The 20,682-nt window shown below is 39.0% G+C and overlaps 1 protein-coding gene across 2 annotated transcripts in view; it reads left to right on the forward strand.

The window, feature by feature from the left end:
• The window catches only part of neto1l (neuropilin (NRP) and tolloid (TLL)-like 1, like), a 69,690-nt gene extending 49,162 nt beyond the window's left edge, over window positions 1-20,528 (forward strand). The window contains exons 8-13 of one of the 2 annotated variants that reach the window (XM_054765877.1): window positions 2,694-2,776; window positions 3,328-3,473; window positions 9,188-9,301; window positions 10,404-11,037; window positions 12,004-12,078; window positions 19,509-20,528. In XM_054765877.1, coding sequence (XP_054621852.1) covers window positions 2,694-2,776; window positions 3,328-3,473; window positions 9,188-9,301; window positions 10,404-11,037; window positions 12,004-12,064 — 1,038 coding nt within the window. In that variant the 3' untranslated portion in view covers window positions 12,065-12,078; window positions 19,509-20,528. Of the gene's footprint in view, window positions 1-2,693; window positions 2,777-3,327; window positions 3,474-9,187; window positions 9,302-10,403; window positions 11,038-12,003; window positions 12,079-14,452; window positions 18,034-19,508 lie in introns of those variants that run through there. The other variant, XM_054765878.1, reaches the window with a different exon arrangement.
• Window positions 20,529-20,682: the final 154 nt, after the last annotated feature.

A 20,682-nucleotide genomic window follows, 5' to 3' on the forward strand; every position in this document is an offset into this window, starting at 1 on the left:
GTACCAGTCAAAAGTTTGGAGACACTTTCCTATACAAGAACATTATAAAGTGTCTTATAACATTATAATGTTCTTGTATTATAAAGTGTCTTATAACATTATAATGTTCTTGTATAGGAAAGTGTCTCCAAACTTTTGACAGGTAGTGTATAAGACGCAGTGGACAATAAGTCAATAAGACAATAAGTATTTAGTTTTTTTAGGGGTGCCAAGGCGATAACATAAAATGCACAAGAGAAGAAGACGAAGCCAGAGGGTGGGGGCAACGTTTACACCAAACAAGGAGACAAACTGCAGCTACAGAAGCTGAAATAAGTCATTTTGGTTCAGTGTATGGATACAATAAAAACCTACTGTTTCCTAAATATCATCTTGAAGAAGACACTTTTAATACATGACCCACTTGGACCCATCCCGGTATGTAGAAACATATCAAAACTTCAAAATTGTGTTCACAAATGAATGAAAGTATACTGCAAAGTCATATGTATGTATTTAGTTAGTCAGTGACGGATGCGACAGCTATAATCTTCAAGCTAGACATAATTAGTGTCCTAATTAAACAACACAGCTGTCTAAAATACATCATATAATTATAATTGCACATTACTTACAGACGCGTAGTCTCCAATCCAGAAGCGTATTGGAAAGTATTGCGTAACAAAGAGCGTCTGGTATGCTCTGTGTCGTTCAATTTGTGTGCCTAACTGCGTCACAAGCGCAACTAATACACTCGGTGTCGCCAGAATCCAACCACCACACTACTTAACTTAAAGCAGAATGTTAATTTGTTTTTTTTGTTGTTTTTTTATATAAGTTGCACCTGACTGTAAGTCCCAGGAACATCCAAATCATGTGCAAAAAGGCGCACCATACACTCCGGAAAATATGGCACTGTATTGACTCCTATTAGACTTGACTTGCTCATATTAGACTTTAGACTGTATATTTTTTTTCCCGTTATAAAGTTGATCACCTGTCGCTGTGAACGTCATGTGACTTCTAGTATTTACAGTATATACATTGAAACACACAAACCAACTCTCTGCAAGTGAATTGGAGCTTTTCATCCATGTCACTCCCACTCACCACTAACTCACAGATGCCAAACAGCCAGAGATAAAGTGGCAGTACAGTAAAGAGTACAAACTGTATCCAATACATTTGAATATGCATTCAGTACTTTTCTCAACAGTAGCCCTAAAGCCAAACTAACCAGTTGTTCCTTAGTGATCCTTTAACTACTTTATCTATTACAAACTATGGCGGCATTTAAATCCTTCTACCCGTTCCTGTCATAACCGTGAGGGGGTTCACCCCCTGCTGAGAAACGACATTAATTACACTCTTCCATCCATAAAGATAACATTTCAGCAACATTAAAATGTGATATCTTGGAAGAAATCCATGCTGCATCATTCCCTAAGGGGAGAGGAAAGTCCTGCTTTCAAAGTGATTTATTTGCCTCCATTCAGTGCTGTTGTTTGAGGAATGTATCCGGTATGTATTGGCAGGATATTTAGCGCATGCATGGATACGTGTTGGCATTGCACAGAGCGCTGCATCATTGGTAATAATGCTTTTCTTGACACTGTCAGAGAAAGCATGCGGCATTGCTCGCCGCGTACTGTGGATGACATTTTATTCTATGGGACACCAACGTGCAGTTTAGCATGTTTTAGATCCATTCCACTCATCGTGTTTTGCCAAAACCATGCTGACATCGCAGGCTCCATTATCCAGCCCCATCTGCAGCGTTCGTCTCGGGGCATTTCATGTGTCACATTCTCCTGTCACACTCGCTGAGCGGCCCACTCATTAACCCTAATGATGGCGAGCGCGGCGTGGTGCAGCCGAGCGGGGCCGGCACTGGGATCGGGCGAGCTTGTCTTGATGAATGAGTGATAGACATTCCGTGTGAGGACGAGGATGGGAGCGCTTGCTTCATTGCTAAAAGATTCTGAATGAACATTTCTGCATGAGAAGTGGCTTCTTCAACATGGATGCTTTATGACACCGAGGACCCACCTTTTCCAACGGTCATTAAGTCGTGACCCACTTTTATTTAAGTCAAACCAAGCAAATATCCATCCATCCATCCATTTTCTATACCGCTTCTTCCTCATTAGGGTTCCGGGGGCATGCTGGAGCCTATCCCAGCTGACTTCGGGCGACAGGCGGGGTACACCCCGGACTGGTCGCCAGCCAATCGCCAAGCAAATATAGATTTTTTTTTTTAAATCACCTCGCTCATCTTTTTAATCATGAGAACACATGATTAGATTTTTTTCCTGATTTTTTGTTTTGCCACCCTGTGGCACCCTTAGCATTCGCCTTTATTGCCAGCCTGCTCTGCCAATAATGCACGGATTAAAAGACCGAATATAAGACGTTTTTTTCCCCTCCAAGAAAAAAAAAATAAAAATGACAGGTTGTCTTATATTCGGGGTCGAGAGATTTATACACAAACCAACAGGTGGCACCATGCACCTTCTCCCCAAGCGAGTCAGAGCTTTTCTTCCTGTCACTCACACACCCAGTGGCCTGGAGAGATGCAGCCAAACCACAGAAAAAAATCAATGCAAAGGTTCAGTGGTTTATTCACGACATGATCGCATTTGATTTTGTCTTAAGGTGAGGTTTTTTAAAACCAGATGGCTTGACCATGTTTATGCATTTCTCCCGCCTCCCAGATCTACCTGCGTTTCCTTGACTACGAAATGGCCAACTCCAACGAGTGCAAGCGCAACTTTGTGGCGGTGTACGATGGCGGCAGGTAAGAAGATTTTTACACAGGGAAAAAAAACAAAAACAGGGACTAATCATCCTGTCATGGTCAGATTAAATCTCAATACTATCCGTATTGAGATGAACAATGCAATCTTATTTGATATCAAGACAACGAGATGATGTTGTTATCTGTTTCCTCCACGCTGATAAAAACTGAATGAGTCCAGCCTTCATAATACTTTCATTCTCTACAGCCAATGTTTAAAATAACAAACCAATATCATTTAAATGTCATGAAAGAGGTAAAATAAATTGGAGATCTGAATTTGAATCACCTTTTTCTTGCATTTATGCAAATCTAGACTTATGACTACGTGCAAAAAAAGCATCTTCAGTTGCAAAATGGATAGCTTCTCAAGATAATACATATTAAAATCAGATAAGGAGCGATTACAACATGAAGTGTTAAATGATTTGCCTCATATTGTCATCTTTTATTTTGGGCTGTGTAATGATCATCTGTCATCACATGATAACAAGCCGCAAGCAAGTAGAACGTCACAAAAAATAAAGTCCCCTCTATCTCTTATCTCATAGTTCGGTGGAGGACCTGAAGAGTAAGTTCTGCTCCACGGTGGCCAATGACCTCATGCTGGTGTCCACGCTGGGTGTCATCCGGATGTGGGCGGACGAGGCCAGCCGGAAAAGTCGCTTCCGCATCCTCTTCACCACCTACCAAGAACGTAAGACTTTGGAACGGAGCACCTGTGAGGGCGGGGGTGTCCAAAGCGAGACCTGGGGCACATTTGCGACCTGCGGCACCTGCTCGAAATGCAGTTCGTAAAAAAACAACAGCAAAAATGCATCATGTAAGGAGAAAAGGGGTAAATGTGGATGTGAAATGAAAACTGCCCTCTTTTGCGCATCGTCCACAATCCTTATGTGACACAGGAACAGACATCTTTCTCTTTTCTGTGCGTTCTAAGTAGAGAAAAACTGCTAGCTAACAAGGCACGTAATGGGGTTCGCCTCGGCCGCCTATAAAGCGCTTTATCACACATCACACATCAAGCCTCCAAGAAAGTGTGATGGTTTTATCTGCATGCTGTGACCATGTAGTAACAGCTGCATTCATTTAACATGCAATACTTACACTATTTTGGATTTTTGTTGTGAGCGAGCCGCTGTGTGGCTACACAAGTGTCAAACTCATGGCCCGGGGGCCAGATCTGGCCCGCCTCATCATTTTATGTGGCCCGCAAAAGGCTGGAAATAATATGCAAAAAAAAAAATCACTTCTCTTTCTTTCTAAATTGTAAAAATTAAATGTTATTCAAATTAAATCCTAAAAGTTAATGTTCTTTTCATTTTGACAGATGGTATATTTTAATAATATCTGATCATGCCACAAGCTATTCCGCAATCAACAATAAATACTTGAGTAACACAGGGGCAATCGTAAGAAAACCATGAGGCAATGATCCATTTATATCAATATACAGTATATTCACTGTTACAAGCGGCCCTCTGAGGGCAGCCATAACTGTGGTGTGGCCCTCAATGAAAACGAGTTTGACACCCCTGGCCTCCCATAACAATGTTAATGTAGCTTGGTTAATATGCAGGTCACGTTAGGTAAATGGAACGTTGTTGGCCTCTTTGGGATTTTTATATAGAGGGCTTTTTAGTCTAAATAGGTGGGTCCCATTACGTACATTGTTAGCTGTCTCATGCGAGCTGTTTTTATCCCGGAAACGGGAACGACGTGTGTTCATGTTTCGCATAAGGATTGTGGATGATGGGCAAAATTCCCCCCAAAAAAGTGCAGTTTTCCTTTAAAATCACCAAGTTGTCATTCAGGAAGGCTATTTTTTTGCGCCCCCTAATTTTAAATACTATTGCGAACCTGTAATATTTATTTAATTATCTGTGCAAACCACTGTATGAGTTGCTGGCACCATCATGATTTACGACAATAACAGACCTGCCCCCCCACCCCACCCAACCTCACAGCATCCCCCCGGGGAGCACTAGTTTAAATGTGTGTCATTTCTTTGCATATTGGATTGGTTCCAGCTTGATTTTCGGCATGATTTAATGGCAAAACAAGAAAACAAGAATTTATCCGAAAACTGAGCTCCTGTGAGGCGCATTGGCTTCAGACGTGAAAATGTTGACCGAATTCCGACTTGTGCCACCTCAGAGGCGTTCACCTTTCGACTCTCCGCTGTCATGCGCAAGCCGTGCGTCGTTTTCACAGGCCATGACGATGCTTCCATCAGAAACAGGCAGTAATAGAGGGGGGAAATGATGATATCGTATAGAATGGCGCCTGCGGGTGATTGTGAGATGACTGCATTGATGTAATGGAGCTAAACTGCCACGCTATCACAAGTGGAGCATCTGTGCCAGCCGTTGCCTTATTGTGAAAAGAAGGTGAAATATGTGAGCTATTGTGTGTTCATGCCTATCTGTGAGCTAAACAACACACACACACACACACACACACACACAGGCTTCGCTATTTCCCTGAAAGACTCCATTTTAGCAGTAGGAGCTTTTACTTTGACAGAGGATACAAAGCAGGAAAAATGCTTGGCACACAATGTCTGTGTTCATTCAAGGTAAATGCAACACATTTACACATGACTAGTCTTCCAATGTCACTGAAATTGTTGAATTTTGCACATGAGCGCTGCATGTGCATGATCAGTACATCAGACAGGAATAACATTATTGTTCAGTAAAACTGAAAAAAAATACATTTAAAAAGTATTGATTTATACACACGGTATATTAAGATTGGGTACATTAAAAACACAAACTCATCATCACATACTAACATGCTGTGTGTAGCCGCAGCATGAGGCACAATGGCACACTCTGGCGTACAACAGACTGTATCAAAAATGTATTTTTTCTTTACATAAATCATTGTTCTAGTCATTAATTGACTTCGTATTTAACAATGCAGTTGATCGAGTTTATTACCACTCACTAAATCATAATACACTCACTTGCCATAACATTAGGTACACACTCAATCTGACGAGATCCAAAAAATAAAAAAATAATGTACAGTATTCTCTCGCCACTACGCACTTTGAATTTCACTCTCACAGTTTTCCAAAAATATATTGATGAATAAATCATCACACTTTCGTGGTTGAATGCGCCCTATTATTAGCCAAAAATAAGCATATGTCAGCAAATTGTATCTATTTTTTCGGCCTAAATGAAGCTTCTTCACACATGAACATTATTAAATGAACTAGAATGCAAATACAAGGCCATTCATTCACAGACATGATCATATGTAGTATTCTACACTGGTCACTAGGTGTCAGTATTGTTACGTTGATGAAACAATACCCCAGAAACCAGAAGTAAAAAAAGGAACAAGTCTCCCAATATTAACGTGTGTGAGTTTATATTATGTCTTATATGTCTTATGTACTCTTATTATGTCTGCTATATTGGCTAATAGAAATGTAAAGGTAGGGGTGTTATTTCATGTCTAGAAGGCTCTAATTATGGTTTTAAAAAACGTATTTAGAAGGTTGTATAAATAAATAAGGAATCCTACCCCTAATTTCACTGGAACAGATTACCAATGAAAAACAAGAGATTGCTGTAATTCTTTTATTTGAATATGATTTATTACATATATTAACAATTACTTGAGGCTATAGTTGATCAAGCTGATTATTAAACATTGATCACTGGCCACAAGAATAGGTACATCTGATGCCTTGACGATGATGATGTCCAGTGTAGGACTGAGACATGTGTCCAATCACCGGGTTACCATATTGAGCTACATGAGTGGAGAGAAATGCAACATGTCTTACATGAGCATGTTAATGACATCGTTAAGGTCGAAGACAGAAGTTGCTTTGTGAAGTCAGTAGCGTCACCCTTTTCGGCGAGGCCTTTTCACCGAGCAGAGCAGGGATGCACTGTTGCCAGGGCAACACCTCAGCCTAAAGACCGCAGACTTCCGTGCAAACTACTGAGCAGTCAACAGGCGATGAATGGACACCAACAAGTGACTCAGGCGAGTCCTTTTAAAGCAATGAAACACAATGCGGCTCATTGCAATACGCATTGTTTAGTGACAAATAGCAGTTCTTTAATGTATTCATCAAATGCACCGTCTGATACGATGTAGGTGTGAATATCTTCAAGAGGATATGATCATGAATAATAAATAGCCATCTTTAAATGAGTTCCTGTTTTTCCATCATGACACTCAAACTCATAAAATGACTGTCATGTTCCATTAAGGAAGTCTGCAAGTGACTGGAATAGAAGCGCAGACATTATAGTCTTCCTATTTATTTCCCGAGAAAAAGCGCTTTGCATCCTACAGTGCGTCTTCCCGCCTTTACGAGTGCTCACAGCTGCTCTTTCCCCAAAGGGACCGGTAGCTTTTAGTGAGCCGTTCACAACCGTCGACTCCCCTAGAGATACTTCCGCGGGATGCGCAGTATTCCCAAATGCAAACATGAAACCATTATCATCCACGGTGCATGTTCACACCTGCTAGTACAACTGTCTTTCAGGCTTAGGGACACACATGTAATACATCAATTTAAAGTGAATTAATTATAACTAATAAGTGAAGTAGGATTCTTAAATGCAATATTTTTGTAGTTGCAGCATAGAAAACCTGTTTACGACCTTTTAAATACTGTTTTTAACATTATTAGAGCCCGCTAGACATGAAATAACACCCCTATAGTCACCTTTACTGTCCTATTATCCAATATAGGAGACATAATAAGAGAAAATATGTTGTATGTACTTTATTTATCCCACAGCGGGGAAATTTACTTGGTATATAAATGTGTTCCGGTTCTAGGGAGGTGGACAGGAAGTGATGTCGGTGCTTCAGAGTTGAGTTTTAGCTTGCCAGGGGCTACGGCCACAGCAGTAGCCCGTGTTAGGGATTATTGTGCCTGTTGTGAGATCATTCAAACCTGCAATAAAAGCCTATTGGTACGGCGATCTTGTTTGGTGCTTGTGTATCTCACCAAATATTGCAGTAACAATACTGACACCTACTGGCTACTGTGGAATACTACATATGATCACAGCAACTTTGAACGTGTCTTCTGAATGCCTTATATTTGTATTTTAGTTCATTTACACATTTTTATGCTGGAAAATCCTTCATTTAGGCAAAAAAAAAACCCACAAAAAAAGCCTGATTTATTCATGTGTTTTTGAAAAACCGTGAAGCTGCAAAATTTGAAGCGCAAAGGTGAATGGGGTCCTATATAATATATATAACAATATATATATATATATATATATATATATATATATATATATATATATATATATATCATAACAATGATCATATAGATATACAAGATAAGATCAAATACAGCAAAATAAAGCAAAAATACTGGAAATGAACGCTGGCTTAGCTTATGCAATATCCATCAGGATCATAAACACTTCATTAAATGGTGTTCCACTTATTTCATTTGAATGAAAGAGTCATTAAGTACATTATATGTACATTGATAGTCAGTCAACATTTTTAAGCAAATATGCTATTTGGATGGTATCACCAGCTCTCTGCAGAATTATTTTCATCAGCCACTCGTTTAGCTGCTAATTTATGCCCCCGGCATTGACTGGGACGCGTTTATGTGTGGGCGAAAAGGCGCTTTTATTACGTCTTTGGTATTCATTTTGCAGCAGATCAGCGAGGATAACACTCTGGTCTCGCCCTCAGCCGGCTTTCCAAGCGTCAAGCAAAGAGGTTGGGCCCCCTCTGCTGGTTCTCAGCAGCTCACATTTGGGCTTTTTGCCATTTAGGCCAATATTTTCAGTCACTATATATATATACAAATGTACATCGTCATTGCTTAAGGGTAAAATAGCTATGAACAAATTGTAAGTAATGCATTACGTGTGTTTTTAATGCCTTTGGATTCAAAGCTACAGTGTGCTGCATTGTAATGAGGCTCATGATAACATTTGGAATTTTGGTGCATATGTAGATGATTTCCCCTTTCTTCCCCATCAAGTTGTAACAGAAGAAGCCCGAGCAAGGGCACCTTGACGTTATATTATGCCGCTTTATGATGATGTCGCCCGTAACATTAGCGCGCTGATTTTACGACCACGTCGTCTTGATGGGTTGCTCTGCCCTTGTGCTGACATCATAGAGGGGGCGGAGACGTGGGACGGCGGTCTTAAGACGGCGGCAAGGCCACGCGCGCTGAGACGGGGGAGTGAGAGGACACAACGCGCACACGGAAAAACCAAACAACAAAACGCAACTGACTTGCAGATTTTTAAGCAGCTTAGACATGTGCCGCTGTTAACAGCGTCGGGTTTGGTGCGAGCAAGTCGAATGAGCTTGTTTCATTTTAGCTTTTTAATCTCTTCACTTTCAGTGCGCAAAGTGTGTCTCAGCCTGCCTCTGTTGTGTTTCCAGCTCCTTGTGATCCAGATGCCTTCTTCTGCCACAGTAACATGTGCATTAACAACACGCTGGTGTGCAACGGCATGCAGAACTGCGTCTACCCGTGGGATGAGAATCAATGCAAAGGTGAGCTGTTGCTGCAGCTTCACCATGTAAAAGTGTACTGAAGTGTCCCACAATGAGACCTATGTTGTGAATGTCGCCAACACAACCAAAGAAATGCTGATTAGTTAGCTGGACGTGCAAATTGAAGCTCATAAAACACAGAAAACAAGCGGGTGTAAGACACAAATAAGGCATAATGTAGACTCACGCATGTTAGCGTTGGGAGTCACCAAGTACTTCCTGACTATTGTTGCTGACACCTAGTGACCAGTGTATGATACTACATATCAACATGTATTTAAATGCATCTTCTGAATGCCTTATACAGTATATGTATTTTACTTTATTTTGACATTTTTTTTATATGAAATTGGATCCTAGTGGGACACGAAGTAAGTTTATTGTACTAAAATACGCCATCAATCTCAAGTTGTGTATAAAATAAATCTGCATTCTTCTCCTCTTGGCTGATACGCTTGAAAAACTCCTTTAAAAAACCTGTTTACAACCTTCTAAATACAGTTTTTAACATTATTAGAGCCCTCTAGATATGAAATAACACCCCTATAGTTTCCTTTGCACTCGTATTACCCAATATAGTGCACATAATAAGACATAAATAAGAATCATGCTTGTGTGTAAATTTGTCCCAGTGCTGTAGGGGAGCTGAGTGGTGCGTTGACAGGAAGTGACGTCGTTAAGAGTTGAGTTATAGCTTGCCGTGAGTCACAGCCGCAACAGTTGCCCGCGTTAGGAATTATTGTGCCTGTTGTGAGATCATTGAAACCTGCCACCAAGTCGGGTGGACACCCAGTGACCAGTGTTGAATACTACATATCATCTGAATGCCTTATATTTACAATCTACTACTTTTTTAGCCATTTTTATGCTTGAAAATGCTTAATTTAGGCAAAAAAAATCGTAAATATGCATAATTTTTGCCTAATAACACAAAACAGCGCTGATTTATTAATGTTTTGAAAAACTGCGATAGAGCGAAGCCCCAAATGCAGCGACTTCCATCTTTAGCTCATAAAAATGATATCAGCCACAGGTGACTGAATATAGCTTTTTTGTTGCTTCGGTATTTGCAATCTTCTAAAACGTGTCTGCTCATGCGCAGAGAAGAGAAAAGCCAACATCCTGGACAACCTGAACAACACCAACGGCACCATCATCGGCGTCACCTGTTGCATCGTCCTCCTCCTCCTCATCATCTCTGTTATCGTCCAAATCAAGCAGCCTCGCAAAAAGTACATCCTGCGGCGTGAGGACTTTGACCCCACCATGTTTCAAGAAGTCTTTGAGCCGCCTCATTACGAGCTGTGCGCTTTGCGCGGCGCCACCACCACCGCCGCCGCCGCCGCCTCAGCAGACCTAGTGGACCTAGCAGAAGACTTTGAGAACTACCACGCCCTCCGCCGTGCCTCCTCACGCTGCATCCACGACCACCACTGTGGCTCGTCCTCCAACCCGGGCTCGGCCCACATATCCCAGCTGTCCCTCAGCGGGCGAGGGAGCCGCGGCAACCTGAGCGCACGAGACGCGGCGGCGGCCAGCCTGCTGGCGGACCTCCCGCAGCCTCCCATGTCCGTGCGGCCCCTGCTGCCGTCGGCGGGGAACCGCAGGAGCATCTTGGTCATGAAGCACAGCTACTCGCAAGAGGGAGCGGACAACGGATGCGACCTGGACGACGACCTGGATGAAGTTCCAACCACCAGCCATCGGCTTTCACGCCACGAGAAGGCAGTACAGCGGTCAGTATCCATAGATTTCTGATGCCAGGAGACCACCAGGCCTCATTTAACTGTGGAATATTCACATTTTACTTTTTTCATCTCCTCTTCTCAAAAACTATTGCTTTTCTTTTGGTGTCCCCCCCTCCTCTTTTCAGCATTTAAGACAGTTTTCTTGATCATGCATGCTCATCGCTGACTGTGAATTAGCCTTATGTGGACAAAAGTATTGGGACACCGGCTTAGTTCACATGTAGGAAGTGAAAATTGTCTATTAATGTTTTTTTAAGTCCATTCATCCACGTGAAGGTGCTTCCTGGGCGTCTTCCACACCAACTTCATCCAAACATGCCTTTACAGCGCCCCAAAATATAATTTTGTCACAACTAAGTAAGAGTCGTTATCTGAAGATGACTAATTTATTATTAAACCCGTTTTTATTATCACAGATTTGGGTAAAAACGAGAAAGAATGCAGCAGAAATGTTTAATGGGCCTGCCTGTTGCTTAACTAATAAAGTGTCCGTTTGATTGTGGTTGTCAATTGCGTTACCATGGTTACACAGACTGTTACCAAATATTAATAGGGATCCCCACCGCTTGTTTTGCAGGCCCCTAAAAAGGATTTTTGACCTTGATTTCAGTTCAGTTTTAGCAGTGCAACTTTTCTGTCGTCGTGTGTCAACGTAAGATTCGATAAGAACGAACCCCTCATTGATTGACTCAATGCATCCCAATACTTTTGTCCGTAAAGTGTCCTAAAATTGTGACAATAAATGATATCGCGCTGCTGTACTTTAAAAAGAAAAAAGTCATTTTCTTATCTATGACCTTGACATTAACACAAAAAAAGCGCTATCTTTTTATTGTTGGAGCAGTTTGATAAAGTGCATGCACTGTTTTTGAATATTGGACAGAAGTGTGCATGCAGAGTTTGCACATGATGCATTGTGACGTGACATTAAAGTGCGGAGGCGTGACATTTCAGGTTCTGCCTCATTGGCTCTTTGAGCAAACATGAATCAGAGTACAACACAACTAGGGTCTAAGAGACAATCTCAAGGTAAGCCCCCTTAATCCTCATATCCACCTCTTTATTTGTTGTGTAGTCGCCGTTTGCACACTTTGGGATGTTATTTGTGTCCTTTATGTTCGGGTTTATATTTATTTTCACGTTTATATTTATTTTCGCCAGGATGAGTCTCTTGCTTGCAGCCATCTTGGCCTTTTAGTGACTTTTTTGGCTCAGATTTATGCATGTGTGTGCTTTTTCAGTGGACTGGAAACTCTTTGATCTGCATGGACTTTTATTTTTTTTTCAATCTTTCAGACATTGTGTTACCTTTTTTCTCCAGCAATTTGATACAAATTGAGAGATTTGGGTATTTATACCGTAGCATCTTAAAGTGAAAGCATCCTACAGTGCCCGTCAAAAGTTTTGACACGTTTTGTCTCGCTATTGAATGAGAAGGTGTACCAAAACCTTTGACTGGTACTCTACTCAAGATAATCACACAATTACGCAAACCCTGGCCACGTTTTGAGTGAAAATGATTTTTATACTCTATATTATTATTCTATAATTTCATCAAGTTAAAAAGGGTATGAACAATTTTGGTGTTTTGCATGTTTACTTGTATTTTTGTTGTATTATGTGCGTGTATAATATTGCGCTTATGAGTATGCTGCAAGTGCACAATAAGCATTTGATACCCCCCCCCACACACACACACACACACACACATCATTAGGTACACCTGCACAATCTAATCGGATGAGATCCAACCCAAAAGCTGCCTTTACAAAGACAATAAGGCTCCTTTTTTCACTGGGGAGGTACCGCATTGACCCAAATATAAGATGGCCACCCCTCCCCCCTGAGATACAGTAAAAATCACGACTGGATATCATACTTCTTAGCTGCACGCCAGTTTGATGGCTCTGCTTCATTGGTCACCGTTATCAGCTGTTTGGCGCCCCCTGTTGGTTTGCATGCGCAGCAATCCCTCCTTTCTTGTGGTTAAGCAGTTCCAGACCCAACTGTGAAGTGATTTTTTTTAAGTAGGATTCCTTATTTATAAATTGAATATTTTTGTAGTTAGAGCAGGGAAAACCTGTTTACAACCTTCTAAATTCATGTTTTAACATTATTATAGCAGTCTAGACATGAAATAACAGCCCTACAGTTACCTTTCCATTCCTGTTACCCAATATAGTAGACATAATAAGAGAAAATAAAACATAATATAGACATTAGCATTGGGAGAGTTTCTTGTTGTGGTTTCTGAACAATGCTTCCAGCAGTGGCTGTTGTCTCATCAATGACGAGTAGGACATATTCAACAGCAAAGCAGCGCGATAGATTCAATCTTGAAAAATCTTCACCAAAAATATGTAAAATGTGCTTAAATGTGCATATTTTATAACCACTAATAGGCAATAATCTACCGTGAAACAGCATGATTTATAAATTAATGTATTCTTCAAAAATGGAGGCCAAAAGTAGGTAACATTTGCTTAAATATGCATTTTTTTTTATAATAGGTCGTATTCAACCGTGAAACAGCATGATTTATTTATTCATTAATATATTCTTGAAAAAATCTTGGCCAAAAATTTAAAAAATTGTGCGTAAATATGCATTTTTTTTAATCATAGGCCACATTCAACCATGAAACTGCATGATTTATTAATTAATATATTCTTGAACAATCTAATCTTAATAGGCTGTAATCAACCGCAAAACAGCAAGGTTTATTAATATATGCTTTTTAAAAAAATTCCAAAAATATGTTACATTTGCTGAAATATGTATGTTTTTTACTAATAATAGATAAGCCTTATTCAACAGCGAAACAGCCTGATTTATTAATAAATATATTCTTGAAAAATGTATGTCAAAAATATGTAAAATGTGCTTAAATATGCTCTTTTTTTTTTTTTTTTTTTTACTAATAAGCAGTACTCCACCGCGGATTTATTCATGAATTTATTCTTGAAAAACTGTTAGTGAAGCCGCCAAATGTGCAGGGCGAGGTGGCGAGGTATCACTGTGGACACATGAACATGACGCCCCAAACGCAGGACGACTTGCCTTTTTTGAGACTTTTTCCATACAGTCCATGCAATCTTCACTTTGGTTGGAGTTTGCAGAGGCTAAAAGCGGTGTTTCTAATATTTAGCCCCCCCCCGGTGTTGCTAAATGAAGACAGCATTCTTCGCACACGGTATTGGATTTGACTGGATTGTGCAGGGAACATGACGTATAGAACTGCTCATGTCATTTATGCTGGTTGACATATATGAAGCTACGTGTCTTTCAGCATGAACACGATGCAATGTCCACTATACTGTGTATGTGTGTGTGTGTGTGTGTGTGTGTGTGTGTGTGTGTGTGCTTATGTTCTACACTGTGTGGCATTGTCTCCATCATGTAGACTTCTTGAGAGTGTAGCGCGGTCCCGGATGAGCGCGAGCGGGCATCACTGACATGTGACAAAGCGGATGGGAGATTTACACCAGCATGACGCTGAGGGCCTGAGGGGACACTTTGATGAAAGCAAATCATGTGGTCGTGTGCAAAGACGAGCACAAAAGGACTATAGATGAGAATACGCCGTGTTGTCACGCTTTGAAGGAAGTTTCCAATCTCACACTTTTGTTTTTGTCTTCATTGAAACTAATAGACCTCCGCGTCTTCTAAATTTAGAACGTCATTTCTTTAAAGGGGCCCCATCCTACCTTTTCAGCTTTTCCCGCTTGCAGTACGTATACGTTTCAACTGCTGTACTCCTGGGCCGTACCATGACGTTGGTGTGGTTTTAAGATCTCCCTGCTGTCATTTTTACACCGCTGCTAAATCTCGTGAACGATCGGGTAAGAGAACTTCACGAGATTTCCACGTCCCGACCTGAGGACGTCCATGTACGGGGGGCTCAGCACCGTTTGTTTTCTTGAAAATGTTGTTGTTTCGGATGTAAGAATCGTGTACCTCAACCGGAGTAGGATTCTTGTTGTTTTCCGGGCAGCTAAAGACCTACCTCACGGTCACTGCTCCTCTGCTCCTGCCGCTTCGCTGTTTCGAGAACGAAGCACAGTTTGGCGCCGGATTCTCCAATATTCTTCCAATTGCAGTAACCCCTCGCCACATCGCGCTTCCAATTTCGTGGCTTGTGTCGTGGGTTTTCCAAAAACTATCAGCTCATAAATCATGCTGGTTTGTGGTTCAATAGTACGGCCGAGTATTGAGGTATTGAGGTCACATTGAAAAAAATCATAATCTGAGATTTTGAGAATAAAGTCGTAAATTTAGCAGAATAAAGTTGTACATTTACGAGAAAAACATAAACTATGAATATGAAAATATAAATAAAAGCTTGCCTGAAGCAAGAGGAAAGTTTCCTTCCTTCCTTCCTGAAGAACTATGCTGTATTTTCCCTTCGACACGATGACATGTAATATTAGTCATAATTAGTCTATATTCATATCTTAGTCTATATTAATATCACGAGCATAAAGTTTTAAATGAAAATGTTTTTTTCTCATAAATGTATTACTTTTTTTGTCATAAATTTGCAACTTTATTCTCGGAAATTTACGACTTTTTCCCCGGCTTTTTTTTTCGTATGTTACAATTGGGTATTAGAGCCACATTGACAAAAAAAACTTGAGATTTTCTAGAATAATGTCGTAAATTTTATGAGGAAAAAAGTCGTAAATTCATGAGAAAAAAATGTACATTTAAAACTTTATTCTCGTAATATTGTGACCTTTTTTCGTATTCTACAACGTAGTATTAGGGCCACATTGAGAAAAAAAAATCTGAAATTTTGCAAATAACATCGTAAATTTCCGTTGCAAGTTTACGAGAAAAAAATTTGTAAATTTACTTTTTTCACGTAAATTTATGACTTCATTTTTGTAATATTGCGACTTTTTTCCCCGTAAATTAAAACAAAATTCTCAGTAATTTACAACTTTATTATCTAAATCGCCGATTATTTTTTTACAAAAATGTATAAATTAACTAAATTACTAATACAGTAATCCCTCGCCACTTTGCGCTGCAAATTTCGCAGCTTCACACTTTTGAAAAAAAAAAATATATTAATGAATAAATGATCACTGTTTCGTGGTTGAATGTGGCCTATTTCTAAAAAAAAAAAAATGCATATTTAAGTACATTTTATGGTTTTTTTGCCTAAATGAAGCATTTTCAAGCATAAATATGACTAAATGAACTAAATGAACTAAAATACAAATACAGTAATCCCTCACCACTTGGCGCTTCAAATTTTGTGGCTTCACTCTATCACGTTTTTTTTTTTTTTAAATATACACTTAGACTTAGACAGACTTTATTGATCCACAAGAGAAATTGCTTGGTTGCAATGCATCTGAATTCATAAATATATTAATTAATACGTTGTGGTTGAATACGGCATAATGTTAGCCAAAAAATAGGCCTTTTAAGCAAATTGTATGTTGTTTTTCCCTAACATAAGCATTTTCGTAAAAAATGGCTAAATGAACATAATACAAATACAGTAAGCCCTCGCCGCTTTGCGCTTCAAATTGTGTGGCGTCACTGTTTTTCAAAAATGTATTAATAAATCATGCTGTTTAGTGATTAAATACGGGCTATTATTAGTCAAAATATATGCATATTTAACAAAATGTTACGTATTTTCAAGTTAAAAATGGCTAAATGGACTCCAATACAAAAGTCATTCAGAAGACTCATTGAAAGATGTTGCAATGATATGTAGTATTCTACGCTGGTCACTAGGTGTCAGTAATGGTACATTGATGAAACGGTATCCCAGAAAGCGGAAATAAAAGAGGAACAACAAGAAACTATCCCAAAGCTAACGTGAGTGTATATTATGTCTTATATTCTTTTATTATGTCTACTATAAGGTCATAAACAGGTTTTCTATGCTCTTGTAATGACGACAATATTCCATTGAGGAAATTCCAATTTAGGAAATGTACTTATGATTGGATCTGGAACCATTGAACCGCGGGATTACTGTATGTGTAGTATCCAGTTCTTGTGCCGCTTGCTGCTAACCTTGAGCACCTAACCGAGTGATCTGAGTGGTGGTGGGTAGCGTGGGGGCTGGAGTCCGCCCGGGACCTTTTGAGCAATCACAACAGAGTAGGCGTGGATGGGGAGGAGGCCGCAGAATCCGAAGGTGTCGGCACAGAGGAGAAGAATGCAGAATTACCTTGCAGGCATCTTGAGCAGGATAGGGATAGGGCCCCTTTAACTGTCCTATGACGCACCACTTCACCATGAACGCATGCATCATGCACACAAATAGATGAGTAGATTTTCTTTCCTTCATGCCAACTGGAGTATTACTAACGCACATCCATGGAATGTTGTTCTTTTCAGTAACAATCCAAGGCCGAGCTTGTGCATGCTTCTTTACGTTTCTTCAATAAAGCATTCAGCTATCCGAGGCCCCCACGTGCTAATGAATGCATTAGACCAAACTATTTTTAGAAGCGATTCATTGCATGATGTTAGCTGAATTAGTTCAATACCATGACTCAACACATTTGAACCCAAAACTACTTTACTTGGATTGTTTTATACACACATATATATTCAAAATCCTGATTTTATTTTCTTCTCAGTTTGTCAGCTAATGATCCCTACAGCGTAATCTTTGTATCAAACCAGACTTTTCTACTCGGGCAAAATGAAATCATGTTTTTTAAAGTTATTCCAACGATCCTTCAGGGCTGGTTTTCTTGATGCTTTGTAACAATATTAATATTAAATAACAATAAAGCACCTTTTTTGTTGTTGTTTTGTTGAACTGTTTGTCCTAAATGTGTCACGCACACACGCACGCCTCCCGTGTCTCACCGTCACGATCACGCAAGCGGAAAAATTGGTGTTCACTGGTGATGAACACTGACCTCAATCACACACTGAATTTAGGTGCTAGTTTTGATGAGATTACGACGGTTGAAAAAGAAAACAAACATTTTTAGGGAGCGTCATGCACCAGCCAAAAGTTTGGAGACACTTTACCACATTATAACATGATAAAGTGTCTCCAAACTTTTGACTGGCACTGTGAATATGATTTCAAGTGTTTCATGTTAAATGCGTAGACATTTTCGTGATGCAAAACCATGTACATGTATTTTTAACATGCATGCTCTTGCTTGGTAGAAGTCCTCACACACACACACACACACACACACACACACACACACACACACACACACACACACACAGCATATTGTAGATTTTTTTTATTTATTTAACTAGAGCAAAAAGGCACAATAACACAATAAGCCCAAATAATAAGACAAAGCCTTGTCCCTAAAAATATATACAAATAAATCAATAAAATAAATCTAAGTAGAATGAATCTAAAACAGATAAAACATATTCTTACAGTTATGTTACATGATATTAACTCTTGTCACTTGTTTGTACAAATAAATAAGTATACTTGACATGTAGACACTTTGGTATTTTGATATTTGTTAATTTTGGAAAAAGGCCTTAATAAAACATTTGACAAAAATGAAAATGATTTAATGTAATCGTGAGACTGTTATAGTTTTCATAATTAAGTCTTTTTTCGGACAAGGCTTTGCGTTATATTATTTTCTCTCTTAATTTGTAATTTTATGTACATACTGTTTTTTGGGTTTTTTTTTTTTACTAAATTAATAAATATAAAAATATCAAAGTGGGTGCTTATTTATTTGTAGAAACAATCGACAATTTTTTTATTATTTATATTATTGGAAGACTTTATTATAAATCAAATCGTTTGTTAGCCTTTTTACTAAATTAATAAATATAAAAATATCAAAGTAGATACATATTAAGTATTCTTTTTTATTTGTAAAATTGCCTAAAGATAAGATAAAATGATTTGATGTAATTGCAAGACTATTTTATATATCTGTTTTACATATGAAAAATTATGTAAATAATTAATTTTTCTTAAAAAACAAAATAAAAGCAAACAATACACTAATGCTTGTTATTGTTATCCTAAAACTCTTTTCTGTGCATTTGGGGTCTTTCATGAGAGTTGGATAAAAGTTGGAGATTTTGTTTTTTTGCAAATGAACAAATGCTTAACCTCTAATAAACGCCTTGTACTCTCTGCAGTTAAGTCAAATGAGAGCCCCAGCTACTATATGAGGGAATAGAGGCGTCCAGTAGACGTCCAGCGATGTTATTTTTCCAGCCTGTGTGCATTCCAAACACACGTGCACTCGCTTATTCTATTTTCCGCTTTTATGTTTCACTTTCTTTTTCTCTCTCAAGCACTCAGACACACACACAGGGCCACACGATCGTAAATAGATGGCGTGAGGAAAAATAAGAAGTCTGGACCGATGGATCCCAAGCAGGGCAGACGGATTAAACAAAACAATAACAACAAAAACATGCCACGTGCAGAGAGAAGAGAGTGAAAGTAAAAGTAACTGTTGTTTATTTCTCTGCAGATACATCGCACAGATGCATCATCCCTCTGCATCTTGCCAAGTTTGACAGCATTTGGAGGTTTCTCTCCCTGGTGCATCTTCACTCAACTAACATGCCTGACAAATGTAGAATGTTGGGATGAAGGATGAAGGGGGCGGGGGGGAAGGGTTGCTCGGGACCACACGCACACCACGTCTGGAGCGGACGAAGCAGCCATGGAACGCCGATGAATTCAGATAAATGACTGAACCCGGAGAACACCTTTAATGTAAAGCAATTCGTCGAGGAAAAAATGAGCAGAATCAGGTTTTTCCAAAGCATTTTCAAGTTTCTTTAACTCTGAAGGTGCTTTGTCGTGTCTTTACAGTACATGTCTTTAGGTAGACTTCATCATTTATTGATCAAATCTATGTCTGGGCATTAGAATTCATTTTTTGTCTCCTTTTCATCGTAGCATTGTGGTTTAAAGCGAGTGATTTGCTTGTTAATTTGATAACACATCAAGACAACACTGGAAAGAATGTTTTAAATAAAGAAATGTTTACTGATTTCATTGTGAGGGTTCAGTCAATCTGGAATGCAGACTTTTATTGTGTCGAGTCAGCAGCTTGGTGAGATTATGATGGTTCAAAAAAAAAAAAAAAAAAACATCTTTAGGCCGGACTCGTCTCTTGTAAAATTGGCTTTGGTAAAAGAACCTGCAGCATGACTTCCAAAACAAACATGTACGTAAAGATACATGAGAATATTAAGTATTTCATTTACCTGCCATGTTCATGGAGATGTTCTCTCTATGCAAATCCATGTATCTGAAATGTAGACTTTTATAATGTGTTAGCATCTTTTTCGTACTTCAGTTTTTTATTTACACTAGTAACCCTTATCTAGTGAGACTAATAATAATGTTAGTGATGACATTATATAGAAATGTGAGAGCTCTGTGGTTGTAGTTTACAGTTGCATAAAATATACTGTATATATAGTACTTATTACTATCAACATTTGGGCTTTTTCTCTTTACATTGTAGCTTTTTGCTCTATTTTCCCCATTTTTACCTTTTTTTATTTTATTTGTTTTATGTGTAGCATACAACTGATCAGCTTTATTCTATTTTTGTATATTTCTTAAGAGGTTTTATTTTATTTTTATAATGTTTACAATAATTCAACAATTAAAACTTTTTTTTTTTTACA

The sequence above is a fragment of the Dunckerocampus dactyliophorus genome, chromosome 21, assembly GCF_027744805.1.
Source record: "Dunckerocampus dactyliophorus isolate RoL2022-P2 chromosome 21, RoL_Ddac_1.1, whole genome shotgun sequence".
NCBI classification, from domain to species: domain Eukaryota; kingdom Metazoa; phylum Chordata; class Actinopteri; order Syngnathiformes; family Syngnathidae; genus Dunckerocampus; species Dunckerocampus dactyliophorus.